The sequence below is a fragment of the Capsella rubella genome, unplaced genomic scaffold, assembly GCF_000375325.1.
Source record: "Capsella rubella cultivar Monte Gargano unplaced genomic scaffold, Caprub1_0 scaffold_8, whole genome shotgun sequence".
Classification (NCBI taxonomy): Eukaryota; Viridiplantae; Streptophyta; class Magnoliopsida; order Brassicales; family Brassicaceae; genus Capsella; species Capsella rubella.
Window position 1 is genome coordinate 9,557,189 of NW_006238916.1, and position 25,957 is coordinate 9,583,145.

The 25,957-nt window shown below is 36.6% G+C and overlaps 8 protein-coding genes, 1 non-coding gene and 1 pseudogene across 12 annotated transcripts; 5 read left to right on the forward strand and 5 right to left on the reverse strand.

Annotated features, from left to right (window-relative positions):
* The first annotated feature begins 3,409 nt into the window (after positions 1-3,409).
* On the forward strand, positions 3,410-7,356 carry LOC17876045 (protein ECERIFERUM 3). The gene is made up of 11 exons (XM_006279532.2): positions 3,410-3,811; positions 3,936-4,159; positions 4,285-4,523; positions 4,604-4,823; positions 5,151-5,278; positions 5,576-5,832; positions 5,926-6,033; positions 6,126-6,332; positions 6,436-6,546; positions 6,632-6,805; positions 6,902-7,356. Exons 1-11 carry the CDS (start codon positions 3,761-3,763, stop codon positions 7,070-7,072), a joined length of 1,890 nt encoding a protein of 629 aa, XP_006279594.1. The 5' UTR covers positions 3,410-3,760; the 3' UTR covers positions 7,073-7,356.
* A 334-nt stretch (positions 7,357-7,690) lies between these two features.
* LOC17876508 (tetraspanin-15) lies at positions 7,691-8,882 on the reverse strand. The gene is made up of 2 exons (XM_006279679.1): positions 8,259-8,882; positions 7,691-8,029 (listed from the first exon to the last, which is right to left on the reverse strand). The coding sequence occupies exons 1-2, from the start codon at positions 8,880-8,882 to the stop codon at positions 7,691-7,693; spliced, it is 963 nt and encodes a 320-aa protein (XP_006279741.1).
* Positions 8,883-10,350: 1,468 nt separating this feature from the next.
* Positions 10,351-13,268, forward strand: LOC111829027 (annotated as a pseudogene).
* A 927-nt stretch (positions 13,269-14,195) lies between these two features.
* LOC17874819 lies at positions 14,196-14,745 on the forward strand. The gene is made up of 2 exons (XM_006281458.1): positions 14,196-14,427; positions 14,513-14,745. The coding sequence occupies exons 1-2, from the start codon at positions 14,196-14,198 to the stop codon at positions 14,743-14,745; spliced, it is 465 nt and encodes a 154-aa protein (XP_006281520.1).
* Positions 14,746-16,934: 2,189 nt separating this feature from the next.
* Positions 16,935-17,502, forward strand: LOC17876849. Its single transcript, XM_006282056.2, has 2 exons — positions 16,935-17,166; positions 17,249-17,502. Exons 1-2 carry the CDS (start codon positions 16,935-16,937, stop codon positions 17,479-17,481), a joined length of 465 nt encoding a protein of 154 aa, XP_006282118.1. The 3' UTR covers positions 17,482-17,502.
* A 15-nt stretch (positions 17,503-17,517) lies between these two features.
* Positions 17,518-19,436, reverse strand: LOC17874628. 2 transcript variants are annotated; one of them, XM_023783943.1, is made up of 4 exons: positions 18,690-19,436; positions 18,091-18,546; positions 17,792-18,019; positions 17,518-17,705 (listed from the first exon to the last, which is right to left on the reverse strand). In XM_023783943.1, the coding sequence occupies exons 1-4, from the start codon at positions 19,152-19,154 to the stop codon at positions 17,682-17,684; spliced, it is 1,173 nt and encodes a 390-aa protein (XP_023639711.1). In that variant the 5' UTR covers positions 19,155-19,436; the 3' UTR covers positions 17,518-17,681. The 2 variants fall into 2 exon arrangements, with proteins under 2 accessions (XP_023639711.1, XP_006280614.1); XM_006280552.2 differs by having other exon boundaries at positions 17,792-18,007; positions 18,690-19,435.
* Positions 19,437-19,610: 174 nt separating this feature from the next.
* On the reverse strand, positions 19,611-21,942 carry LOC17874809 (shikimate O-hydroxycinnamoyltransferase). Its single transcript, XM_006280346.2, has 4 exons — positions 21,619-21,942; positions 21,228-21,406; positions 20,581-20,986; positions 19,611-20,475 (listed from the first exon to the last, which is right to left on the reverse strand). The coding sequence occupies exons 1-4, from the start codon at positions 21,845-21,847 to the stop codon at positions 19,958-19,960; spliced, it is 1,332 nt and encodes a 443-aa protein (XP_006280408.2). The 5' UTR covers positions 21,848-21,942; the 3' UTR covers positions 19,611-19,957.
* LOC111829113 lies at positions 19,614-19,809 on the reverse strand. The gene has a single exon (XR_002832670.1). It is a non-coding gene; the product is annotated as a U2 spliceosomal RNA (small nuclear RNA).
* Positions 21,943-22,094: 152 nt separating the features above from the next.
* LOC17877112 (D-amino-acid transaminase, chloroplastic) lies at positions 22,095-24,156 on the reverse strand. Its single transcript, XM_006280562.2, has 5 exons — positions 23,974-24,156; positions 23,696-23,742; positions 23,249-23,415; positions 22,475-23,151; positions 22,095-22,384 (listed from the first exon to the last, which is right to left on the reverse strand). Exons 1-5 carry the CDS (start codon positions 24,140-24,142, stop codon positions 22,290-22,292), a joined length of 1,155 nt encoding a protein of 384 aa, XP_006280624.1. The 5' UTR covers positions 24,143-24,156; the 3' UTR covers positions 22,095-22,289.
* Positions 24,157-24,318: 162 nt separating this feature from the next.
* LOC17875205 lies at positions 24,319-25,951 on the forward strand. Of its 3 annotated transcripts, none has more exons than XM_006281319.2 (5): positions 24,319-24,410; positions 24,632-24,689; positions 24,918-25,103; positions 25,285-25,324; positions 25,680-25,951. In XM_006281319.2, the coding sequence occupies exons 2-5, from the start codon at positions 24,687-24,689 to the stop codon at positions 25,736-25,738; spliced, it is 288 nt and encodes a 95-aa protein (XP_006281381.1). In that variant the 5' UTR covers positions 24,319-24,410; positions 24,632-24,686; the 3' UTR covers positions 25,739-25,951. The 3 variants fall into 3 exon arrangements, with proteins under 3 accessions (XP_006281381.1, XP_006281383.1, XP_006281382.1); XM_006281321.2 differs by having other exon boundaries at positions 24,320-24,466; XM_006281320.2 differs by having other exon boundaries at positions 24,322-24,438.
* The last annotated feature ends 6 nt before the right edge of the window (positions 25,952-25,957 follow it).

A 25,957-nucleotide genomic window follows, 5' to 3' on the forward strand; every position in this document is an offset into this window, starting at 1 on the left:
TACGTACGTCGCTTCGATTCTAATTAATTCGAGCAAATATTTTTAATGACACCAAAAGGAGAGATGATAATGAAACGTGGTTTGTACTAGTAGCATGCATAATGTATAGTACTATTATCGATTGAAAATGGAAAGATAGTGCTAGCCTAACCATTACTTAGATTAAATGCCGTAAACAGAATTGTTTTTCATCTATTAAATCGTGATTAGAACAACCAAAAAGAAAAAAAAATTAACATTGTATTATGTTCTGATATAGCTGAAAAATCTAATTATCGATGGATAGTGATCACGATTGATAGTGATCGATATGGGTTAACTTCAATGGATACTCTCAATTGCAACACTAAAGGATTGTGAAGGATAAACTAAACCTGCAATAATATACTGAATACATTTTATAAATTATAATATTCAAGTAAATGCATACTCTGATAATCTTTGTTTGTTTGTTTGTTCAAAGCATACTTTGATAGTCATGCCTTACACTTCGTATATCTCATTACATATTTTCAAGTATTATTTTGAATATGTTATCATATTATCTTCCTGATTATTTACAGATTTTTGAAAAACTATATCTTTTTTTCCCCTTTGTATTTAATTTTGTGTATCACTTTTTATAAATATCTTCGAGTGAAAAATAAAAACTGAATTACAACTTGAAAAGTGTTTATTTGATCTAGTGATGGCTATTTGTCAAGTAGAATTTTCGTTTCACACTCAATTTGAATTTGAGTAGTCAACTGGAGTTTGGTTGTGAATCTTGTGACATCAATATATATCAACTAAAAGTCGGCCAATATAATATGCTACAGATCTTTTATTAGTTTCACCCATATCTCGAATTTTACTCTATATATATACTCTTCTGTTGTGGGGATATAATTTCTACACTTTTTGTTGTTGTTTTTTTAATGTAAGTTCGAGGGTTTGAAATAATATACCTAAACTTAAAAACTATTCCTGTTCAAATATCCTCTTTCGAGATCCCACCTTCCTGTCTATCCTATAAGAAGTCGAACACATGTGCCCGTTGTGTGAATTGAGGAGGTTAATTAATTCATCAAGAAATTCATATATACATAACAAACTTTACAGGAAAATAATTTCTAATAAGTAGTAATGTTTTTATTCACCTAATTAATTTGGAAAACAAAAAGAATATACAATATGAATACTATATATATTCTTTCACCAAGTATGAAATTGGTTGTTTTTGTTATTTTGTTATCATAAAACTGTTTGAGCTAATTACCGTGTTCTAAGTTTAGGAGAGCATTTGTCAATAGTCATTTGTTGATTATATATATATGCATCTCTTAACTTCACCACTTAATTCGTTTCACATGTAGAAGTATCTTAGAGTAAAATTTTCTTTAAAAAAACATTTTTATAAAAAATTTTTTAAAGAAAAACCTTGCTATAAAATACTTCCATTAAAGATGTTTTAACTAAAATTCCAAGAAAGATACAAATGATTAATGCGCGAAATGACGCAGTATTTGGACTTCTCTTGCCACCAGGTAGTGCGGTTGCGACACCCTACAAGAAGGCAGAAGCACCACTCGTAAGTCGTAACTGGGTGGTTAAATGGCCACACACATTAGAAGAATTTAATCCTTAATCATGACTTTGTTCAAATAATCAAATAAGTCATATATATATATATGCATACTCTTAAGAGTTTGGGATACTGACATGGTTCATCGTGCTTCTTTTTCTTTCACCTATGTGTTCTTCACATTTTACATGAAATGATAAGTACGTAGCAAGCCAATTAGCTCTCAATTATTTGAAAGATAAAAGATATCATAAATGAACAAAGTAATGATTATGCATGCACGTATCAACCGCCTTCATCCATGCAGTTATGTATGGGAATTCGTTTGACGAATCACAAGCGACAAAGAAAGTATATATATATATATATATATATATATCCTCGGGTAACTAAATACACTTTTTTTAGGTCAACTAAATCATGTAACTAAATACTTTGTTCACTAATATGAATTTTGTGACCATTTCGACTTAACAACTAGTACCACACAGAAGAAGAAGAAAAAAACTCATTGGGTGAATTTTGCTGTCGTATCATTAAATAGAGAGACTGACATTATATATTATTAGATATATATATATATATCATTAATTTTGCTCTCTCATCTCTGTCATGGCATAACGCTTTAAACCCTAAAGGCCATCCATATTTCACATTAGTGCAGTAGTACCACAATTGTACCCAACGTGATATGAATGCGGATTAATTTTGTGATATGAAACCATATAAAATAAACTTGATATATATAGAAATGTAAAAATTAACGAGAAGAAAAAGACAAAAAGATAAAAGAGTAGTAAACGAAGAAGCAACCGAGAAGTGGTGAGTGTAACCATCGCTGCTTCAACTGTAAACTGAACATTAAATGTGTGTGTGTGTGGAGAGAGAGATCGAGAGAGACAAAAGAGTCCATCCAGCTGTGAGAGCTATGTCCACTGTATCAAATGGGTTATACGTCGTCGTTAACCTATTTTTAAAATAGTATATATTTTGATGAAGTTAGCTCCATTAATATTGGATTATAGAGACTTTTATTTAATGTCTGTTTTATCAAGAAATAATGTCTGTTTGGTTTTACAAGTTATGATTTTTATTTTTGTGGCCAACTCAAACTTAGAAAATAATGAAATATATATATATATATTATATATTCCTATATTATGTGAGTATGTTCTTCTGTTGGTTGTGGTAAAATTTTGTCTCATTTAAAAGAGTATATAACTAACCTACTTATTCTGGTTGAAATTGCCATTTCTAAGTTCTTCATATTAAAAAGTAGTACTAATTAATGTTCACTTTTTTACAACCAAAAATTCGTTTTGAGAAGTGTTAGAGTTGGATATTGAATCTTTTTTTTTTAGAAAAAAATATTTGATACTATTATTAAAATGGAAAATATTTTAAGTTTCTTTTAAAAATTATTTCTCCATATTTTTGGTTGGACAAAAATATTAAATATTCCAAATTAAAAGAAAACAATTACTATGCACCGAAATAAATGTTGATATGATATTTTCATTATTATACAGTATCTATGTAGTACAATTGAACAGAGTAATTAATTATCACTGAATACAGTCAGAATTTAATTACTACTATAAAAGTTTTATTTTCAGGAGAAAAAAAAACGATTTCGTTGTTTAACTTTTAACCTTAAAAGTAAAAAATGAATTCTGTAATTATTTGATTTTTTTTTTGTTGACAAACAAATATCCGAAATATTCGTTATAGAGTAAAAAAAAAAAAAAAAAAAGGAAAAATAGATGTTGGGTGTAGTTGGCTCTCATAGTTTGAATGCTTATATAAGGAAACAGAGGTCGAGGCTCACAATAATGCACATAAACACAACAAAGCCTCCTTTATAACTCTCTTCTGCCGGGGGAGTGGGTTTTAAATTCTCTCAACGAACTCTAAAAAGCTCAACTAAAATTCTCCATCCTCTTTCTCTTCCTGCTTTAAGACAAACCTTATCGTTCAGTCTTATCTCCCTCTCTCTTCTTTTTCGACTTCCACAAGAAGGAAGCAAACCAAAGTTTCTCAAGATTGCTTGAAACCTGGAGAAATCTTTAAGGTTTCTCTAGACCAATAAGCATTAGAGAGAGAGAGAGAGAGGGATCTAGTCATATAGAAAGACCAGGATATCTCAAACTCCGAGGAGGTAACATAATTGAGATAGGACCAGGGAGAAGCAGAAGAATGGTTGCTTTTTTATCAGCTTGGCCTTGGGAAAACTTTGGCAATCTCAAGGTTTGTGTTATTTCCTAAGGCAAAAAAACCAATTCTAGTCTGAGTTTTTTAAAGATTTGATTTTATGGGGTTTGGTTTCTTTTCTGAATCTCATATGTGTTTTTTGTGTTTGCTATTTGTGAAGTATGTTTTGTACGCTCCATTAGTAGCACAAGTGGTGTACTCATGGGTATATGAAGAAGATATCTCAAAGGTTCTTTGGTGTCTTCATATTCTCATCATCTGTGGACTTAAAGCACTCGTTCATGAACTATGGAGCGTTTTCAACAACATGCTTTTCGTGACTCGAACTCTCAGGATTAATCCTAAAGGCATCGACTTTAAGCAGATTGATCACGAATGGCACTGGTAAAACTCACCCTTTATTTCTCATCATTTTCATTTTTCCTTTAAGTCCTCTGTTTTTATTTGGTTCTCTGTTTTTTTTGGGTATGAAAGGTAAGATATTGATCTGTGGGGTTGTTTTGTTACAGGGACAATTACATAATCCTACAAGCAATGATAGCGAGTTTGATCTGTTACATGTCTCCACCATTGATGAACAGTCTTCCTCTGTGGAACACGAAAGGACTCATCGCATTAATTGTGCTACACGTGACTTTCTCAGAGCCTTTATACTACTTTCTGCACAAATCTTTCCACCGTAACAACTACTTCTTCACGCATTACCACTCCTTTCACCACTCTTCCCCTGTTCCACACCCCATGACTGGTAATAACATTCACACCAATCAAAAAAGTTCTGTTTTCTTGTGTATTTGTAATAACATCTTCGATCTGTTTGAAACGCAGCTGGAAACGCAACGTTATTGGAGAACCTTATCCTATGTGTCGTAGCTGGAGTTCCTTTGATTGGATCTTGCTTGTTTGGGGTTGGATCATTAAGTGTGATCTACGGATACGCTGTTATGTTTGATTTCATGAGGTGCTTAGGACATTGCAACGTTGAAATATTCTCTCACAAGCTATTCGAGACTCTCCCATTCCTACGATACCTCATCTACACTCCAACGTATGTTTGTTGACGTTTAACTTACCTTACTTGCAGAAATTTCCACATGTCAAGTACATATGTATATATTTTGATATTGTTAGATATGTTGGCCTCACAGGTTTTAAATAAAAGGGGCTCTAACTTTATTCATTGAATTAGAAACACACAAACGTGACTTTGTCATATCTTACTTTAAGAAGCAAGATTGCCAAGTTTGTGCTTGCTGTCAAAGATGTCTATAGAAAGTAATTGGTTGGGTTTTAAACATTTACTGCTTTACTACAAAAGGGTAAATGATGTTAATGCTTAAAAAGTTGATTTTCTTGTTGGGTGGGGATTATGCAGGTACCATGGTCTGCATCATCAAGAGATGGGGACCAACTTCTGTCTATTTATGCCTCTCTTTGATGTTTTGGGCAACACACAAAACCCAAACTCGTGGGAACTCCAGAAGAAGATTCGTCTGGCTGCAGGTATTTAGCAACAAATTAGTCCTCCTAAAGTTTTTAGTTTTATAGATCCAACACAAAAAGTAGAACACTCTTTAAATTATGAGTACCAAACAGTTTAATAGTACCAATCAATGAGGAGATAATAGTAGATGGTAAAAGTGAGTGTGTGTACTTTGTGTAGCAGAAGAAGTGGTTGAAGAAGACTTTTAAAAGTCAAACCTCTTAAGAACCAATCCTGAAATGACGTTATTACCCCTTTCTCAACCTGAAAATTACAAATTTTTAAACGAATTGGTGATCTCTGTGTGTGTGTGTTAGGGGAACGGAAGAGAGTGCCGGAGTTTGTGTTCTTAGCTCACGGAGTAGATGTGATGTCGGCGATGCACGCACCATTCGTGTTCAGATCGTTTGCTTCAATTCCATATAGCACTAGGTTTTTCTTGCTGCCAATGTGGCCATTCACGTTCTGTGTAATGTTGGGCATGTGGGCTTGGTCAAAGACTTTTCTTTTCAGCTTCTATACACTCAGAAACAATCTTTGCCAGACTTGGGGAGTTCCCAGATTCGGATTCCAAGTATGTCTCTTATTTTTCTTTAGTTTTGCCCGAACTGAAAACAGAACACTTGTCATAAGAGTCTTTTCCTAAAGTTTGATCTATTGTTTGCAGTATTTCTTACCGTTTGCTACGCAAGGCATTAATAATCAGATAGAAGAAGCGATTCTCACGGCTGATAAGATTGGTGTTAAAGTTATAAGCTTGGCTGCTCTCAACAAGGTTCTTATCATAAAGTCTTCAACTTTTGTGTGAGTGGTTCATTTAAAGTCAAGTCACTAAAATAGTCAATTTTTGTGTTGGGTTTTGATCAGAATGAAGCTCTAAATGGCGGTGGAACTCTGTTTGTCAACAAGCACCCTGACCTTAGAGTTCGTGTGGTTCATGGGAACACTTTGACTGCAGCAGTGATTCTCTATGAAATTCCAAAAGATGTTAAAGAGGTCTTCTTGACAGGAGCCACTTCTAAGCTCGGAAGAGCCATTGCTCTTTACCTCTGCCGCCGTGGAGTGAGAGTTCTCGTAAGTTTTGATACTGATCCTTTAGTTTACTATTGTCTCAAAGATATGGTTTATCAAAAGAATCTCAAAGGCTGACATTTTAAGATGTTGGGACAATTGACAGATGTTGACATTATCTGTGGAAAGGTTCCAAAAGATTCAGAAAGAGGCTCCTGTTGAGTTCCAGAACTACCTTGTACAAGTGACCAAATACAACGCTGCACAACACTGCAAGGTACTGTAGTGAACTCTAACTGGTTTTGGTTTATTGGATAAAATGTTAAATGTGCTGACTTTGGAGTGTTTGAATGAATACACAGACTTGGATCGTTGGGAAATGGTTAACACCGAGAGAGCAGAGCTGGGCTCCTGCAGGGACACATTTCCACCAGTTTGTGGTGCCACCGATCCTCAAGTTTAGACGGAACTGTACTTACGGCGATCTAGCAGCTATGAGGCTCCCTAAAAATGTTGAAGGACTCGGAACTTGCGAGGTATATAAAAGATTGGTTGGTTAATTAGTCGAGTCTCTTGTTTGTTGTTTTAGCTCATTAGTCCAGCAGACTAAACTGTGCATGTGTGTGTGGCAGTACACGATGGAGAGAGGAGTGGTTCATGCGTGCCACGCAGGGGGAGTGGTTCATATGCTGGAGGGTTGGGAGCATCATGAGGTTGGAGCCATCGACGTTGACCGTATCGATCTAGTTTGGGAAGCAGCCATGAAATACGGTCTTAGCTCTGTTTCTTCACTCACAAATTGAGTGAAAGAGACCCTTCTCATTGTTGTCTTTGACTCTCCCAAGATTGGTCATTCTTTGTACAGGTGAAAGGATGCAAGCAGGACAAGAACAAAATTTAGAATTTCACCTTATGTTATTGTTTTACCTTTTTATTAAGGGAAATAATGTATTCCTTTTTTTAGTTTTCCCTAATATTAATATATGCACCTAATTTCCAAGAAACTTCAACAAAGCTTTTAATCATCCACCTTGATTTGCTTTCCTGTTGGTAGTTAGCACAATTATATACTACTAATGTTGTTGTCTTCTGTACATTTAATTTTATTAGTTGAGAACTTGAGGGTAAAAGAAGGTATAATTAATGTCAATGGACTCAAGAACCGATTTTATACTACAAATATAATTAGCTGATAATGAGTTTTAAGGTAAAGTGAATCAAAACCAATTGTTTATACTTTATTACAAAACACATTCTCTACATTAGACCGACCAAAAAAAAAAAAACACAAGGCGATAACAAAATGAGACAGAGGAAGAAGAGCGAAAGATTTGCTCAAAGAAACATCTGCTTTGAGTACTAAAACGAATGCAGAAGAATGAGATTATTTTACCTAATCAGAAAAGACCTCCATGATCTGACTAACCTTTGAACCGTTCCCAAAAAGTGGCCAAGAAGATCAAGAGATGAGAGATGAGAAGAAGAATGGAGATGACGATCAAGAAGATACCAAGCTGCCACCATTTCCTCCTTACCGATCTTACGAATCCGAACTTGCATGACCTACAATCATAGCACAACACACTCCAATCGTTCCTCCACAGCTGACAGTCGCTTACCCTTCCGACCATCATCTCATCACCGTACCCTCCGTACATCACCGTACTCTTTAACGGTGGCCCTTCGTCTTTTCTTCTGTACCAAAACGTCGCGTTTAACGAATCCATGTTACATGTCTCCGGCGGCATACAACATCCATTCTGCAACAACATCAAATCAATACAAACTTGTGTAAAATATACCTATATTAAACATGTATAAAACCAAACATGATCGATTCAAACTATTTGAAGATGTTTTACAAAACTAATCTATGATGTGACTGATATGTACATATATTCAAACTTTCTCTGTCCCATGCACTGGTTGCACATTTTAAAAGATGGTCCTTGAGATCAAAGTATATATCTATGACTATGATGATCAAACCTTGATCGGTGGCATTTTTCTTCTATTGTAAGGTTTTTCATTTGGAGTTCCGTAAATGAGGTCGTTACAGGCTCCCTTATCGTAGACACAAGATTTGATATTGTTCCAATTCACATCGTCCATGACTTTGAGATTGAACCACGTCCTTGTCGCGGGAAACCGCCGGCTCTGCATCTCATTGACTCCGGCATACGCCAAACCAATGAAAAGCATCAACAACAGGATCACCACCATCACCACAAGTGCCGGCATCGGAAACTTTCGCCGTAGGAACAGAGCCGCATTGCTAACAACGAACACCGCAAGGAGACCGACGCTAGCTAGCGTCTGGACACGTGGCAGACCGAGGATATCTTCGCAGTCGTAGCTACGCATGTAGAGGAGCCACACAGCGTAACCGAGAAGTGTAAGTGAGAGGACAAAAGTGAAGATCGGAAGGACACCAGCGGCTAAAATGTTCACAATTGCCACCAATGTTCCAACCGGTGGCTTATTATCACTCTGTGACTCCATTTTGTCTGAGCTCTTGGCTTCTGGCTCAGTCGTTGTTGTAGTTGTTGTTTCTGTGACTGTGGCGGTTGCGGCTGGTTCCTCGATGGGTACTACTTGGACATTATCAGCCATGTGAAAGTGAAAGAAAGCTCTCAACGGAGGTGTGGAGTTGATATGGAGACATGTATATATATAAAAGAAAAGAACAAGTGAATGAGTGTGTGGTGGGTTTTACACAGTCAAATATGTAAGTTGGAGATAAATAAGTACACTTTGATCAAGTATAACGAGATCTTGTCCGAAAATAAATTATCCATCCATAAGAGTACTTTTATATATTTAGAGATTAATGGATATTTGTAGTGAACTAAGTAAAACATTAAATCCCAAAAAAGAAAGAAAAATTAGATCTCTAAATTCTAATCCTAACAATAGGAGGGAAAGTAACTATTATGTTACTATTTTTAGACAAAAGAACTGGTCATTTCTTAACCATTAATTAAAACAAATAAAAAAAAGAAAATTGTTTGTTTTGTAAATCAAATCAATTTGAAAGATTGTCTAAAAACTAAAACCAATTAAAACAAGAAACCAATATGTATCTTGTAAAATTTATTATATTCCAAACTATTAATTTGTTTTGTGCAGTTTATATATATGGACGATTATTATAGGGTTATTACAAAGTAAAAACTCTTATAGAGAACAACATACAGTATGCAGAATATTGCACTTGAGAATTGAGATTGATGGAAATGTATAATGGGCTAAGTAAAGTATAAATGGCTACTATTTCTGGACAACTGAACCAGTCGTTCTTCTTACACATTAATTCAAAAGAGAAAAAAATGTCTAAATTCGTTTAATTGTGGTCAGGTTTCAATCTATAAATCTTACTCAGAAAAAAGGAAAAAAGGTTTTAATCTATTTAAATCCTATAAACAAAATTATTTGAAATACAAAAAAAAGACATCATTTTAAGGGCCCATGAGAGAAGGCCTAATAAAGTAGAAATAGAATGAGATGATTTAGGTTCTTACAGTAACCGGTCGAACCGGAGACACATCAGACTTGACCAAGTCAGCCAAAAAGTGTTATTTCCCGAAACGACGCTGATGATCTCTGATGACCAAGTCAGCCAAAAAGTGTTATTTCCGGGTCCTCTGTGAACCAGACTGGTACAATCTTTGATGAATAGGCAATCAAGTCCGTACCCATAATGTTACATAGTATTTGAAGGTTACAATACCATACGTGTGTGTTTTGAACGTTTGATTCAATTTGTGTAAAGGTGCTTTCTTAGGATGGTCTAAGAAAGGCAACCAAATAATATCCCAATATATATATATATGAATACATTCTTTGATTGCGTTTGGAATTTTAGTAAACGCAGAACGAAACTACACACACTCTCTCTATTAGTTGATCGACATATACAATCTTTGTAGTGTATGTAACTCTTGTATGCTTCTATGACATGGTCATCATCATCATATCATTTATATTACATTTTTTTTTTGTTGGAAGAGTGTATATATTTTACTCAGTGTTCAAAAAATCGGTCTAGGCGCCGCCTAGGCGCTCGACTAGGCGCCCACTGATGCTTGAACGCCGCGAATTGTGCCATATCGGAGAAACTAATCGGAGTCCCGGTTCAGGCGGTTCATATCGGCAAAAATCGGTCAAATCGTTTAATTCGTCCGGTTTAGTATGGTTTAGTTTGGTTTATATTTTTCAATAATTTTTTTGTTTTTTGGTGAACGGGAGAAACGTGGGCGAAGGAGCTAGGGTTAAGTGATCAAATCTCTTATAAATATTGATCTCTCTCACGTTTCTGGTTTTTTTAGAAACTCACACATCATCATCATCTTTGGTTGTTTCGTTAGTGACGGTTCGTGCACTCCATTTTATTGATCTAAGTCATCGTTCTCTTTTTATTTTTGTTTACAAGTCTCTGTTTTTATTTTTGCAAAAACAAACAAATGCATCGTAGTTTAGTATATTCTGAGTTGTGACATTGAATGGTTAACGTTTGCTTAATAACTATTAACTTTAATTATTACTTATGTAGTTATGTATGATCTGTTTCTAATTGTTACTATTTGTGTCCTCTCTGCAGACATTTATGGATCAATCAACTTCACCCACCTGCAACTTCACAAGCTTCATCATCACTTAAGCGAAATTCTAATGATGTTGGATGGGAATATGGAATTTTGTGTGATCCTAAGAATCCAGATAGAGTTAAATGCAAGTTGTGTTCAAAAGAGATGTCTGGAGGAGTGTACCGGATTAAAGAACATATTGCTCACATCACAGGAAATGTTGTTGCATGTGGAAAATCTTTAAAAGATGATCAAGTTAAGTGTAGAAATGCCATAATAGAAGCAAGGAAGAAGAAGGTGAGCAAGAAACATGAAGACAAATTGTTAAGAGCTGAAGTGAATATGGATATGCAAAGGCTTGAAGATGAATTAGAAGAAGACCTTGGGACTCTAAAACCTTGTAACTTACAAGGTCCTATGGATAAGTTTGCTACAGCAATTCATCCCAAAGCTCCTGTTGGTACACAAAAAAGACAACAAAATATCAATTCCGTACTTTTTAAGGAAAAAACTCATCAAGTGCATCAGTATTGTGCAAGATGGATGTATCAATCAGGTATTCCTTTTAATGCCATTGATAATGATTCTTTCAAGATGTTTTGTGAGGCTCTTGGACAGTTTGGACCTGGTTGGGTTCCTCCAACTCAATATCAACTAAGGGAACCACTATTAAAGGAGGAGGAAGAGAAAACTAAGGAGCTTTTAAAGTCTCAAGAGGAAGAATGGAAACGAAACGGTTGTTCCGTAATGACTGATGCATGGACTGATAGGAAAAGGAGGAGCATAATGAATTTATGTGTCAACTCCAGAGGAGGAACATGTTTCTTGTCTTCAAAAGATGCTTCCACAGATTCTCACACGGGGCTGTACATCTTTGAATATGTTGATCGATGCATTGCAGATGTTGGTGCTGAGAATGTTGTCCAAGTAGTAACAGATAATGCTCTTAATAATGTGGCAGCATCGAAGATGCTTAAAGAAACGAGGCCAAATATTTTTTGGACTGGTTGTGCTGCCCATACAATTGATCTAATGCTTGAAGCCATTTCTAAGCTGCCTAAGTTTACAAAAATCATTGATCAAGCAAGAGGACTTACAGTTTTCATATATGCTCATCACAAAACCTTATCAATGATGAGGGTTCATACTAAGAAGAGGGACATTGTGTGACCAGGAGCGACCAGATTTGCTACAACTTTCTTGACATTGCAAAGCTTGTTAGAAAAAAAACCAGAGCTAAAGTCAATGTTCACCTGTGAAGAATGGGACAAATGCAAACATTCGAAGAGTACAAAGGGAAAAAATAGTTTCTTAACTGTTATGAGTCCTGCATTTTGGAATGGCGTTGTATTTGTGTTGAAGATTTTTGGACCGTTAGTGAAGCTTCTTAGGATTGCCGATGGAGAGAGGAAGCCTTCAATGGGTTTTATTTTTGGAGAGCTCATAGAAGCAAGAAACAAGATTAAGGTAGCTTGTAATGACTTGGAGAGGAATTACAAACCAATATTCGATATCATTGACGAGAAAATGAAAGGTAGGCTGGATTCTTGTTTGCACATGAGCGCCTATGTATTGAACCCATTCTACTTTTACAAAGATCCAACCATCGAGCATGACCAGATGTTGATAGATGGTTTTCTGAATTGTGTGGAGACCTTTTATCATGGTGAGTTTGAAAAACAAGCTAAAGTCGTCAATGATGAGTTTAATATTTATAAGACAAAGTCTGGACTTTTTGGGAGAGCTATAGCTTTGAGAGGTTGTCAAAAAAATGATGAGAAATTTGATCCAGGTATTCTTTTGATCTTGATGAAAGTAATGATTATTAAGTCATCTATAATTCTTAACTTAAGTACATTTTAGGGAGTTGGTGGTCGATATATGGTTGTCATGTGCCTGCTTTGCAAAAGCTAGCAACAAGGATTCTCTCTTTGACATCTAGTTCATCTGGTTGTGAACGAAACTGGAGTGCTTTTGAAGGGGTTAGTTTTTGAGTTTTATTTTTAATCTAAAATTTCTTTTTATATATTGAAAAATCCCTTGGTGATTGTAAGACTTTTGGTTGCAGATTCATACAAAGAAAAGGAATAGGTTGGATGTTAATCGACTTAATAGTCTAGTATACGTCCAATTTAATGCCAAGTTGTTCAACAAGCAACGAAGGATCAAAGAAAAAAATATTGATGTCATTCTAGATGACAAAGATGAAAGAAATGCTGAAGAATGGTTTGTAGAGCCAAGTGAAAGGGATGAAGAGCCTAATGGTGAACCAGTTTACCAAGCTCCAAATGATGAACCTAGAGAAGATCTTGAATCTGATGAAGAACATGATATTGCCACTAATATTGAATTTGAATCAGATAATGAGCAGGTGGTTAACATGGATGTGTACGGTGGGGAAGAAGATAACTAGGAATATGTCAGGTTTTTATTAGCTTCTGTTTTGGTTAGACTTTTATCATTTTATGTTTTTGGTGATGAGATCGTTTACGTCTCACTCGACTTTATCATTTTATGTTTGCTTCTAGTTCTATGTTAGACTTTATCTTGAATTTGGAATTTGGATTGCTTTTTCTTTCTATGAAACGTGTTCTTCTACTTCTAGAATTAGAAGATGAAGTGTTTCCATCAAATAATATAATTTAAGACTAGTTAAATGAATGTATTCAACGTTTAAAATTTTTAAATTTGTTATTACTTTTAAAACTAATAAATATTTAAAATTATAGTATAAAAATACATTAACGCCTAGGCCTCGCCTAATCCCCGATTAATCCCTCTAAGTGCTTGTCCCTTGTTGAACGCCTAGATACCGCCTAGCGATTTCTTGAACATTGATTTTACTTATATTTACAACTAGACTTAAGTCTCTTTTTTAATTAGATCCGGTAATTTCCTTTTCCTTAGACTTAAGTCGCTTGTATAAACGCAAAACACTCCCAAAGCAATTACTTCAGAAGAAAAACAAGGAAAATATCTCTCTCCCTAGTAACATCAGTTCACGACGATTACACAAAGGTTCGTCAAATCTCTCTGGCTCCCTCCCCCCCCCCCCCCCCCCACCACTCTTTTGTTAACTTTTCTTGCTTTATTCTGATTTCGATTTCTCCGGTAAGAATAACAACAACAACAATTTTGTTTGGGAATTTCGTACAAATCTTGTTTTCAAATTTCGTCTAATGGCTTAATTCCTGGTTAAACCCTAATTATAGTTGTTTTGCCAAAACCTTAATATCTTCATTCACAAGTTTTAAATTCTCTGTTGCCTAGGAAGAGAAATAGCGCCGTTACTACAGACGTTTCATCATCTTCTTGTGTGTGCGCGTGCGAGTAGGAACTTATGGATTCGAAAGAAAGAGTCGATGACAAAACTCTAAACAAGAGGAAGGAGATCATGATCTTAAAGATTCAAAAGAGGATTGATCAAATCAATACTGTGTTGCAAGCGTCGGGCTTATCCGCAGGAACTTCACCTGAGGTTCAAAACCTCTACAACGAAATCAAACTACTTCTCAAGACGACTACCAAGACTCTCCAAGATCCTAGTAAAGTGGCGCCACATATTCACGACGGTATCCATCTCATCCGAAACTTGAACTTTGTTTTCTTTTCTCTTATGTTGATTTTTTTTCTTTTTCTTTTTTTGGGATTTTGCAGAGCTTGACTTACTGTTTGTTGCTGAGGATGTTGGACACTCGTGCGACTTATGCCAGAGAGATCTCGCTACTGATCCAGAACGGCCTAATGCTTCCTTGAGCAGCTTACATGAGGCGTGCGTGCTGTCTTGTGGTCATGTCTACCACTTCAAGTGTTTGGAAGGAACCACTCTTGATATCAATAACCATTCTAATGATCCTTCCTGCATTTTCTGCATTAGCTGTTCCAGCTGAATTGAATCATCAACCTACATATACCTATCCATTTGTTTACCAATGTCAATTAGATCAGGGAGATATTTTAAGTGTTTTACATGCATATATACTAGTGTTTTACTATATATGAAATCTACAAAAGATTTTTACATTTCTTCAATCTTGAAAATTTAAGTAACTTAAGGAAACTAGAACCACACCACACATAGTAGCTTCTAAAAACGTAAGTGAATCATAATGGGAAGAGGATGATTACTTTCCCCTATCATGACAATTACAGATCAAAGTTGTCACGTTATGGATATTTTTGAGTTTAAGTCTTTCTGACTTTGTTTGACTTCAGTCAATTTCATAAGTTTGTCTGTTTTGTACTTTTGTTACACACATCTCTGTGTGTTTTGGTTTAGGCTTCTTTGGATAATTTTATTTGAGTTTAGACATTGTTGTGAGTTATGGTTAAGTTTATGTTCTTAAGCCAAAATCGACATTTGAACTTGGCACTGCCTTGACTCTTCTACTTTCACATTATAAAGTGTTTGGGTTTGCTCCTGAGCTATATATGCAACTAATCTTTTAGATATTATTATATGAAATCTAGCTACCATAAATCCAATTTAAAACTCAAAATATTGAAAATAAGAATCAAATACAAGATGAGAGAGTACCTTAGGAAAGATTCTGATTTGTCAATGATTTAGGTGGAAATGAATCTTGTCAATGATAGTGTTAATTATCTGATACATATTTTCAGAAGATTTTGTCGATAGTCTATGAAGACGCCTTCCACAACCTTCCTCTTGAAAGCGCTCCTCAATGGTGGTGGTTGTGGTGGACCAGTCATAGGACCCTGGTCAGCAAATGTGAGCACCTGCTTTAATTATACAAGCTTAAAAAGCTTGGGCGAGATATATGACGCTCCACAGCTACTTCTTCTCCAATGTACTGTAACTTTGTTTGGCTCATTTCCTTGAATAGTTTCTGTTGCAACTTTGACAATCTGGAACTGGGACAGGTCTCTCTGCAGCAACAAACAGTTTTTAAACAAAATCATAGTATTAACTAAAATTGTTACTGACAACAGTTATTTTATATGTATGTCAAAAAAAAAAAAAAAAGTTTGTGTGACAGACAAGGAATGAACAATATGAATTTTTACATAGGATTTTCTCACTTGAGGCCAACATTAGTCCAAAGGTTGGTCTCCAAAGGATGAGTACTAATAGGTTGGTCCTCTTTAACCAGCCTGCTGGTTCATACTTCATACATCAATCTTGATGATGAGGTGAGGCAATCAATCAATGTCCATAATGGTACATGCATGGTGTGTGAAGACCACTAATACTATATCAGTATATCTCTTTCAAGCTAAATAATTTTTTTTTTTTGGGTGGATTTAGAAGCTAAATAATAATAATAGGAAAAAAAAATAATAATAATAATAATAGGTATACATAATTTTTTTTGGACAAAATAGGTATACATATTATTCTTAGATTTATTTTGAGATTAAAAAAATAAAAAATTATGGTTCCAATTTTGTTTCACTTAAAGGAACTCCAATTCAAGACAAACTCTTAACTCAAAATAGTAAGTTCAATTTGGGATTATGATTACTATCACGTTTGTACAATTTATGTATTAGCTTCGATGATATGGCCTTGGCCATCATCATATATATCTCGTAATCCCTTATTATTAAGTTCATGATTATCGCTTTTATAAAATATATTCAAAGAAAAATACTTTTAACTACAAATACAAAATATGGAAATCTAAAATCTATATCTCCTTCTTGACATAGCTGTAGATTACACAGGTCTCTCTGCTGCTCCCCACCCGTCTTTTTTTGTTTTTTTTCCCGATTTCGATTTCTCTTGTTGACTAAGATTCTTACTGGAGATTATAAGATAATAATAACAATTTTGTTTGGGAGTTTTGTACAATCCATGGTTTGGAATTTGTCCTAATTTGTCCTAACGGTGGTGGTGGAGACTTAGTTCTTGGTTAAACCCTAATTGTACTTGCTTTGCAAACCTAATCTCTTTGCACTTGCTTATCTTCGTACACAAGTTTCAAATACTCTTTGACGATGAGAAATAGCGCCTTTTTTTGCATATAATAATTTAGTCAAACAAAGCTTGACTTTGCTATTTTATTGGTACAGACGTTTTCGTCTCCTTGTCCGTGTGTAGCGTTATCACGAACTCATGGATTCTAAAGAAAGAGTCGATGATGAAAAAACTCTAGACAAGAGTGGGGAGATGATATCGAAGCTTCAAGAGAGGGTTGATAAAATAATTTCTGATTTGCAAACGCCAGGATCATCAGCAGCAACTTTAACTGATGTTCAAACCCTTTACAACGAAATTAAACAACTTCTCAATACGACTACCAAGACTCACCAAGATCCGGCTAAAGTGTCGCCACATATTCGCGACGGTAGCTAAACTCCGAAAGCAATGTTGATTCATTTGTTATCCATCCCTCTTTCTCTTGTGTTGATTTATTTTGGATTTTGCAGAGCTTGACACGGACTTTGTTGCTGAGGAAGTTGGACACTCCTGCGACTTATGCCAGAGAGATCTCGCCAAGGATCCAGAACGGCCTAATGCTTCCTTGCGCAGCTTACAAGAGTCGTGCGTGCTGTCTTGTGGTCATGTCTACCACTTCAAGTGTTTGAAAGGCACCACTCTTGATATCGATAACCATTCTAATGATCCTTCCTGCGTTTTTTGCATTAGCTGTTCTAGCTAATCATTGTTCAAATACTTCTAACCAATGTCTATTAGATCAGGGAGAGATTTTCAGTTTTTGTTTTTCACAATGCCAATGGAGTTACATACAAATACCAGAGTGTTACTCTGAAATCAATCAATATTTTTTTTTACATCCCTTCAATCTTCTTGAAAGGTTAAGTAAATTTACATAACTAGTTCCACACCGCATGGTAGCTTCTAAAGCCAGAAGTGAAGCATTGCCTGTTCAAAAAACAGAAAACAAGTTTATTGAGTTTCAGATATCATTAAGGCATCCTTAACAAGTAGCAAGAACAATAAATGATTACCTCTTGAATTGAGTGAAGGGCTCGATCCTCTTCAGCTTGACACACAGGTTTAGATTGATGGAGTTCTGATCTTAAGCTTCTTATCTCTGACTGCATTACATTAAGCTGTTCTCGAATCTCCTTAAGCAAACCCAACTGTTCTCCCTTGATACTGGTATCTCTAGGCGGCTTACTCACTTTTCTTTCGTAACTACTACTCACCATCTTGCCTCTAACCTGTGATTCTTTCTATATACAGTATTAGCACATTAATCGAATTACATAAGCATAAGATAAGTTCACTTGAAATGATGACTTACATTTCTTTCTTCGTCTTCCTCTTCTTCCGAGATGATTGTAAGGCTTTCCTTCGTCCTAGGAACCTCAAAGATGTCTTGAACATTTTTCGGAGACAGGATCGGTGTCTCTAAAGAAGTGTCTTTAACAGAGTATCTTTCAGGGTTTTTCATTATCTCCATGATCGTACTGACATCACTCTTAGCTGACTCAAGGATAGTATTGCTAACCTGTGACACCAACGCATGTGACAAAGACTCACGCCTAAGCAAAGGGAATCTAGATTCCTTCTGAACCTCTCTTGAATCTGAAATCTCTCTAACATGCTCATCTATTCTCCTGATCTGTTCCCAATAAGTATTCAAGTCTTCACGAGGAGACAGAGAACTCTCAACAAGACCTTTCTTCTCTTCAAAACTTTCACCACTAACATCAGACAAAAGTAAGCTTCTTTCACTAGATATGCCATCAAATGGGCTCTGCAACAGACAAAGACATAGCTTTAGCTTATGTTTTGATCTAACAGCAGGTGTCTTAAAAACTATGAAAACAGAAAGCTTTATATAGCCATGGAATCAGTTTTTTTTTTTCAGTTATAACAAATCAAAACGCTTAAAATTACCGATAGATTTCTCTTCATCGTCCTCTTTTGATTCCCACGATAAGTTTCGCCGAAAAAGATGAGATTTTCGGGGAACTTGTTCTCAATCACAGCCGGATCAGAGCAACCAAGGCTAAGTAGTTTACACCTATAGGCCTGAACCTGGAACCCAAGAGACGCGATCTCCATTTCCTTCTGATAAATAAGATCTTCGAAAAACGCAAGAGAGGTCTCGGCATGACACATCTTCTCCTCCGCCATCCTCTTGTACTGACTAGCCTCCATCTCCAACGCTGCTTTCTCACCCTGAAGCCGTAGAATCATCGATAAAGCCTCGCTCGCAGCAGATGAAGAAGCTTCACGTTCAGCGTCAAGCTCTTGGTTGATCTTTTGAAGAAGCTCTTGTTGTGCCCACATCGTTTCTCTTACCCCTGAGAATTCTCCATTATTACCTCCCACCCCCAAACTCATCGTTCTCTCCACCATCTTTGATCAGATTTCCCAAACGTCTCTTTGATCAATGTGCGATTTGTTTTGTGATTAGCAGGAAGAGGAGAGATAAGATCGTGGATGATTTTGGAATTTGACGCGGCGGTGGGAAACGGTGAATTCTCCGATTAAATTGCCACCGAATCGGAGAAGTCAGATCGACGACAACGAAAGCTCTTGAAGGCGACCAGATAGAGATATTCTCGTTAAGTCCCAATCAATCGTATACATTGGACCTATTAACGTGCTTCCGACCACTTTTTGTATATTTGTTCAAATTTCGGAGAAAATAAACTTTACTTTTAAAATGATATTTTATAGTTGGACCTAACATGTTTCAGCCGACATGATTTAGGATTAATTTTAACATTTACGATTTAATAATGTCATTAGATTCAGATTAATTGGAGATCAATATTTACATTTACGAATTTTGAAAATTGGACTGAAATATTGGCGGGATGAGCCAGGCCCTTGCAATAGTGCAACGCATGGGCGACTCGTGAAAGCCCAAATAGCAAGCTACCTTGATGGGCTTTCTCCCTTAAAAAATAGAGTTAATATCGTGTGAGCCGATGGCCCACATATCAGATATTAAACTGATAAGAACAGATACTACACTTGATCTTAGCCAAAAGGCCGAGAAAGGTATGAATTGTTCGGTGCCGTGGCTTCTTTATTTATACCACTACTCAAGTCTCCAACACACCTTAAGCTATCGATGTGGGATATAGATATCATCAAAACAAATGAGATATCTACCAATCAGAAGGCTTGCGTCTCTCTCTCTCTCTCACAAGTCACAACGCAGACACATTGAGAAAGTCATAGAAGAGCTTCCGAAACTTACCAAGCTGAGTCTTCTTCAAGCACATGGTCACTATCAAGCTCCCTTCTTCGTCTGTGCTCCCAATTACAAATCCTTTCCCTTCATTCATATGTGAAGCTCTCTCGTAGAAGGCCCTTCCCCATCCAAAATCCAGTTCATAAGCTCTCTGTTTCGTTAGACTGACGATGCAGAAGTTTGCTGCGCAGCTGAAGATCGGATTCCCTTCCCCTGGAACTAAGCGATCGAGATCAGGATGTATCTCCAAGTAGTCTATTGCTGATCTCAAGTACGCGTTGTCCATTTTCCTTATTTCCCCATGAACTCTCTCCACTATTCTGCTCAAACGCTCTCTGCGAAAATCACCCAACAGTGATACCGGCCGAGCATGAAAGAGAGTGTTCCCAATGTATCCTTGCGGAAGCTTCGGTCGTAGTCTTGACCTCCCATCAACTATGATATGCAATCTCGTCAAGTCTTTTTCACTTAAATCTGTGAGTTGAAAAAAAAAGTGGAAAGTGAGAGCCTTTGTTGGATTCTCTTCATTCATTTAATTTAAACAAGTTTTAGGTGTTCCAAACAAGATCAATTCAATACCTTCATTTGCAAAGCAAGCACAATGCCAGATATGCGCCACCAGAACTTCATAAGTACTGAACTTACTATCAGCAATCTCTGCCTTAGCTTTAAGAACTTTCAGTTGAAGACGTGTGAGCTTGAGATTGGCAATTGCAGAATCAGATTCAGGATTTGATCTATAAGCCAGGGATTTCATCGGAGGATTGTGAAATGGGGGTGGTTTGTATGCAGTGTGAGGAAAGACAGGGCAGGGAGGCTCTCGTGCACGAAGAACTGTGCGGTCGAAGAAAGGTGTTAGCTTAACTGGAAGTCCCCGAGCAGTTCGAGACCATGCTTCCATGATATACCCAAGAGAAGTAGCATCCCCGAATGTATGGTGTATTGAACTTCCAACACAGATCGCTCCACATTTGAAATATGTGACCTTGCAGAATATCAATACCTTATCTGTTATATATTCGTATAGGTCCATGTGCATGCTACGCAATATAATAACATCTGATGATGAAAAGAAAGAACCGTCACGTTTATAGTCTGCGTGGTTCAATCCATGAAAACTGACAGAAATAACAAGTGTCTCTCTGCTAAACCCTGAACCTCAACTACCAACCAGAGTATTTCAGGAGTAACAATGCAGTGTCAGTAGACAGATGAAGAAAGCTTACCTGAAAGAGAACAAGAGGGAAGGAGGAGATGTCTCCTGAGTAGTCAATAGTAGGTACAAGTTGAGAAAGATCCAAACTTTGAGTGAGTAAGCCAATATCTTGTACAGTAGAATCAGTCTCAGCCTCCACAAGCATAATTCCTTCTCCATTACATCGAACTTCCAACCTCCCATTCTTATCTGCCACATATAAAGCAGAGAGAAATATAAAGATGAGAATAAAATAGTGCTTAAACGATATATGGGATCATATATCATCAATGGAAGCCGAATATTAGTTTCATCATTAGAAACAAATTATGTATTATCAACAATCCCAACAGCAAAAATGGATCCTTTGACAAAATAAAGAAGATGATGGGAGAAGAATCTGATGCGATTTTGAGTCTTACCCTTTTGGAGCCTTCCAGCGGCAGGATAGAAGAGGAAAAGAACCTTGCTCAGAGCATCGATGAGGGACTTAGTGTTGGGAAGATTGGAGGAGGAACAAAGATTGTAGAAGTAGAGTTTGCCCATGTGAAACCTTACTTGTATCAGGTCCAAATTGGAAAGCCATAAACTATGTGTTGGTGTTTCTTTAGCTGGCTTCACGATTGTAGCTTGCTTTACCCGAATCTTCATTTGACTCACAGTTGAGGCTCCTGCTTTACAAGAAATCCAGGTGGAGTTGGACGATGAAGAAGAAGAAGGATGGTGACCCAAAAAAAAAAAAGAAAAAAAAAGGATATACGTATAAAAAAGATCTTTATTACAAAGATCTTTATTATACCAAAAAAAGATCTTTACTTTTCTTTTCATCAATATAAAAATGCTTTAGTACTTTTATTTTTCTTTGAAGGAACCACCTCAAAAGAAAGAGGGAACGAGATGAAGAACAAGAAATTGTTTGAACTCGGTCTAATCAAAATCCAAAAGTGATAGAGAAACCTTTACAAAGACAGATACATGGAGTTGTGAGCCAACAAATTCATGATAAACTTCAACTTATATAATACAGCACAGCTCTAAAAAAGACCACAACTTATTGTCTTATTTAGAGAGTGATGAGGATCATGTCATGAGGTCAGTAAGGAACACGAACACGAACAGAAGATGGACCAGAGCTCATATCTTCAAGCAACAGATCCAGAAGCGCCTTTGCTATAGGACCTTCTTTACCTGAGCAAGACAAACAAGATACCCATCCTGAATCAGTCAATTCTATCCATCATGTAGCAATTTTCAGACATGTTTATATGATGATCTTACCATCACCAATAAATTCTTCATCCCATCGAATCACAGGTCTTATGAGCACTCCACTCCCAATAAGCATCATCTCATCGGCTTTCTTCCCATCTTCGACTGTCACATCCATTACTTTCACATTTTCAAGCATCCCCTTGCTTACCAGCTGTTCACAAAGGGCAAGTGTTCTCTTTGCTGTGCATCCGCTTAAAACGTTATCAAACCGCGGCATTACAAGCTCCTTACCACCATTTACAACAAATGCAACATTCATGTTTGGACCTTCTGCAATAAACCCATCTTTATCAACCCAAATACCTGCATAAGCTCCCTTGGCCTCAGCCTCCATTTGTGAGAGCACGTTAGGGAGGTAGTTAACGCTTTTCACAGTGGCAAACTCTGGAGGCTTTATAGAGACGGACGAGGTCACTACTTTGACACCTGTTGGCTTTTTGGTCAAGTTCGTTTTTATCACAATGGCATAGAGAGTCGGTTCGGGACATTGTGATGGAGATAGGAGGAAATCCCCTGGGCCTGCAGAGAGCCAGTATCTTAGAGATCCATCCCTACACCCAGACACGCTCACGGTTTGGATGAGGATTCTTCTAATATCTTCTCGATGAAATGGAAGTGGGATCTTAGCCATTGATGCAGATCGTATGATACGGTCAAGGTGCTGATCCAATTCATAAAGGTATCTGCTTAGTCGCAGGAAGACAAGTTAGTACTTAGATGATTGAGTAATAAAACTAAGTAAAGTTGGAAAAAATTGAGCTATGATTTAAAGTGACTAACCCATTAACGATGGTGGCAGTGTCAAAGACTCCATGACCACGGTGAACCATGTGATCATCCAATGGAAGAACCATTGCTGCTGGATCGGTTGTTATCCCGTTAACAACACTTGAGTACATGGCTAAAAACTGGTGTCCTTCTCTTGCTTGTTTTAGCCTCTCAATAACCTTTGACAACAAACATAGTTCACTGATACACAATCAATCAAGGCCTCCAAACATAAGCATATAACAAACCAATGTCTCAATCATTCATTACCGGCTGCATATATAATATCAATGTCAAAACACAGAACAGTCTGGTGGTTCCAATGAACATTTTCAGCTAACAAACTTGGTAACATTTTCAAGGGTTCAGCATAATTTCCGAGTGTTTAGGACATGATGGTATAGTAACAGACATGGAAGAGCAAGAAACACTATAGAAACATAGAAAACAAAAAACTACCTCAGAGCTAGAGAGAACAGGAACATTCCACGACTGAGAGCTTGAATCTGTGGAGAAAATAACTCAGATTTCTCAAATCCTTATATAAAATTATTTGAATTTGGCATCAATGTTGAGAACACTAATGGAATCGAACGATCAACAAATTGATCTCTTTATAAAGATAATGTAGAGTGGTTAACATCACAAACGCTTTTAACAAATGCATAACAGCTAATTGCAGTCAAAAACACAACCAAACAAGTCACCAAAGTAAAACCAAGGAGGCAATGTCGAACCAGAACACATGAGAATCCTTCTTTCCCGTTTCGACCGACGCGGGAATCGAAATCCATTTCCTGAAGAACATGGAACAAGGGAGAGAGAAGCGAAATCCCAAGTGTTAACTGTAAACTCCGGTGAGAAGCCGGCGACGGGATTCGCGAAACTAACCAATAGAGAGATCATCGGATAATTGCCACTTGCTTTGCTTAGCATCACGAAGACGAAGAATTTAATTGCACAATCTTTGGGCCAAATTTTAATAGTAAACAAACAGACAGTTTCAAGGCCCATCAAAACAAACCCCTCTTTCTCTTTTAGCGGGTTTTAGTACGACGCCTACTCGATGTATGTATATTTTTTTCTTCCCTACCTTGTAGGGCTGAGTGAGAGAGCTTCACATTGAGAGATCGAAAATAGAAAAAGCCAACTTCGCAGATTTTCCATTCTCGTGGTCAGTGTTTTCATCCTAATCAATCTAGGTCATTGACTTCTTTGTTATCTGAGTCGGTAAATTTTTAAAAATCTTTGCTTTGGTTTTTCAATTGAATTATCCTAAAGGAGAATAGATTTGGGGGCCAACAAGATCATCGGCTTGTATAAAATTGACTCTTTCGTGTTTTTCAATTGAAGCTGAAAGTCTGATAATCTTTCGTTTTGGTATCTGGAAAACAGATTTTTTTCGGAATCGGCAGCTGGAGAAGAGTGAATTGCTCATCCTTGTCTTGCCATGGTATGTATACACTATTTACATATATATATTTCTACTTCGTTGGTCAGTTTGATGGGTTTGATTGTTCTTTGTACATTTGATCATTCTTCGCTTATATCGTACCTGGAAAGTGAAGATATTTTTGCACTGAGAACATGTTATCCACTTTTTAATCCCAGCTTCATGATGACAAAACTACATTTGGCTATGTTTGTTGTAGTATTGAGTACTGTGTAATCTTGTTTGCAGGCCATGTATATTCGTGTGAAGCGCATGAAAACCACTTACTTTATCCAATGTGATCCAACAGAGACTGCTTTGGATGTTAAGCAAAAACTGTTTGCCCTCATTGAGCAACCAGTTAGCAATCAGCGTCTGGTTTTAATGTCTACTGAAGAAATATTAGAGGATTCTAAATCTTTAGCGGATCAGAAGGTATCAAACGTTTGACTGAATCATATATATATATATATATATATATATATCTTTCCTGCCAATGTTGGGGAATGAATAACAATTCTTGTTCAAGTTTTGTCCAAAAAAAAAAAAAAAAAAAAAATTCTTGTTCAAGCTCAGTGAAGAAGCTTTCTTATAGTTTCTTTTGCTTGTTGTTCAGGTTGAGAATGATGCAGTCGTGGCTCTGACTTTGAGGAAAGGTACTTATACCTCAGCTCTTTACCCCTTTTCTTATTCTGATATTTTCAACTCCTGTTTGGTCTATAGATATCATTGAAAATGTGGTAGTGGATCATGCATCTTACTTAACTAGTTTTATCACTCATCATTTTTATATGTTTCTTTGGTTTCTGAACTTCATTGATTTGTATCCACTCTATTGAAAGGTTAACATTTGTGGATTGTTCTAGCTGAATGTGATTCCTGTTTATATCCCATCAGTCTTATCGCTCAGCCTTCCATGACTTTCACAAGTGCTGAGGATGCTGTATTGCATTCTAGATATAGAAAAGCTATGAATGGCTTGATGAATGCATCTCATTCTGTCAATTGCAGATGATAACGAGTTTGAGGATGTCAACATTGCGCAGCCCACCGACTTCTCGATTTCGTGAAGAGTTACTGCAACTGAGAAAACTTGGCTTCAACAGGGAAAGTATTGATTCAAACACAAGGGGAGGAAGAAGCTATAAACGCCTGAAGTTGTTTCTTTGTGTCTCTGCTTGTGTCAACTTGTTACAGACAATTGTTGTAAGTAAAGATATTGAGATGTGGAAGTTTTTGATTGCAACTTGCAAGATTTTTCAGTGAAGTTACGGACTCGCATCTTTCAC

What these genes read in the sequence shown, in the direction of transcription:
- LOC17876045 (XM_006279532.2), top strand. Translation starts at nt 3,761, where the DNA reads ATGGTTGCTTTTTTATCAGCTTGGCCTTGGGAAAACTTTGGCAATCTC. An exon ending in AAAACTTTGGCAATCTCAAG is followed by an intron (nt 3,812 to 3,935) that starts GTTTGTGTTATT and finishes CTATTTGTGAAG; the next exon opens with TATGTTTTGTACGCTCCATT. An exon ending in GAAGATTCGTCTGGCTGCAG is followed by an intron (nt 5,279 to 5,575) that starts GTATTTAGCAAC and finishes TGTGTGTGTTAG; the next exon opens with GGGAACGGAAGAGAGTGCCG.
- LOC17876508 (XM_006279679.1), bottom strand. Translation starts at nt 8,882, where the DNA reads ATGGCTGATAATGTCCAAGTAGTACCCATCGAGGAACCAGCCGCAACC. An exon ending in GAAAAATGCCACCGATCAAG is followed by an intron (nt 8,030 to 8,258) that starts GTTTGATCATCA and finishes ATGTTGTTGCAG; the next exon opens with AATGGATGTTGTATGCCGCC.
- LOC17874819 (XM_006281458.1), top strand. Translation starts at nt 14,196, where the DNA reads ATGGATTCGAAAGAAAGAGTCGATGACAAAACTCTAAACAAGAGGAAG. An exon ending in GGCGCCACATATTCACGACG is followed by an intron (nt 14,428 to 14,512) that starts GTATCCATCTCA and finishes GGGATTTTGCAG; the next exon opens with AGCTTGACTTACTGTTTGTT.
- LOC17876849 (XM_006282056.2), top strand. Translation starts at nt 16,935, where the DNA reads ATGGATTCTAAAGAAAGAGTCGATGATGAAAAAACTCTAGACAAGAGT. An exon ending in GTCGCCACATATTCGCGACG is followed by an intron (nt 17,167 to 17,248) that starts GTAGCTAAACTC and finishes TGGATTTTGCAG; the next exon opens with AGCTTGACACGGACTTTGTT.
- LOC17874628 (XM_023783943.1), bottom strand. Translation starts at nt 19,154, where the DNA reads ATGGTGGAGAGAACGATGAGTTTGGGGGTGGGAGGTAATAATGGAGAA. An exon ending in AGGAAGACGAAGAAAGAAAT is followed by an intron (nt 18,020 to 18,090) that starts GTAAGTCATCAT and finishes TACTGTATATAG; the next exon opens with AAAGAATCACAGGTTAGAGG. An exon ending in CCCTTCACTCAATTCAAGAG is followed by an intron (nt 17,706 to 17,791) that starts GTAATCATTTAT and finishes TTTTTTGAACAG; the next exon opens with GCAATGCTTCACTTCTGGCT.
- LOC17874809 (XM_006280346.2), bottom strand. Translation starts at nt 21,847, where the DNA reads ATGAAGATTCGGGTAAAGCAAGCTACAATCGTGAAGCCAGCTAAAGAA. An exon ending in CGCTGGAAGGCTCCAAAAGG is followed by an intron (nt 21,407 to 21,618) that starts GTAAGACTCAAA and finishes TATATGTGGCAG; the next exon opens with ATAAGAATGGGAGGTTGGAA. An exon ending in TCCCTCTTGTTCTCTTTCAG is followed by an intron (nt 20,987 to 21,227) that starts GTAAGCTTTCTT and finishes ATATTCTGCAAG; the next exon opens with GTCACATATTTCAAATGTGG.
- LOC17877112 (XM_006280562.2), bottom strand. Translation starts at nt 24,142, where the DNA reads ATGATCTCTCTATTGGTTAGTTTCGCGAATCCCGTCGCCGGCTTCTCA. An exon ending in AAGGATTCTCATGTGTTCTG is followed by an intron (nt 23,743 to 23,973) that starts GTTCGACATTGC and finishes TTTTCTCCACAG; the next exon opens with ATTCAAGCTCTCAGTCGTGG. An exon ending in TGAAGAATTTATTGGTGATG is followed by an intron (nt 22,385 to 22,474) that starts GTAAGATCATCA and finishes TGTCTTGCTCAG; the next exon opens with GTAAAGAAGGTCCTATAGCA.
- LOC17875205 (XM_006281319.2), top strand. An exon ending in AATCTTTAGCGGATCAGAAG is followed by an intron (nt 25,104 to 25,284) that starts GTATCAAACGTT and finishes CTTGTTGTTCAG; the next exon opens with GTTGAGAATGATGCAGTCGT. An exon ending in GGCTCTGACTTTGAGGAAAG is followed by an intron (nt 25,325 to 25,679) that starts GTACTTATACCT and finishes TGTCAATTGCAG; the next exon opens with ATGATAACGAGTTTGAGGAT.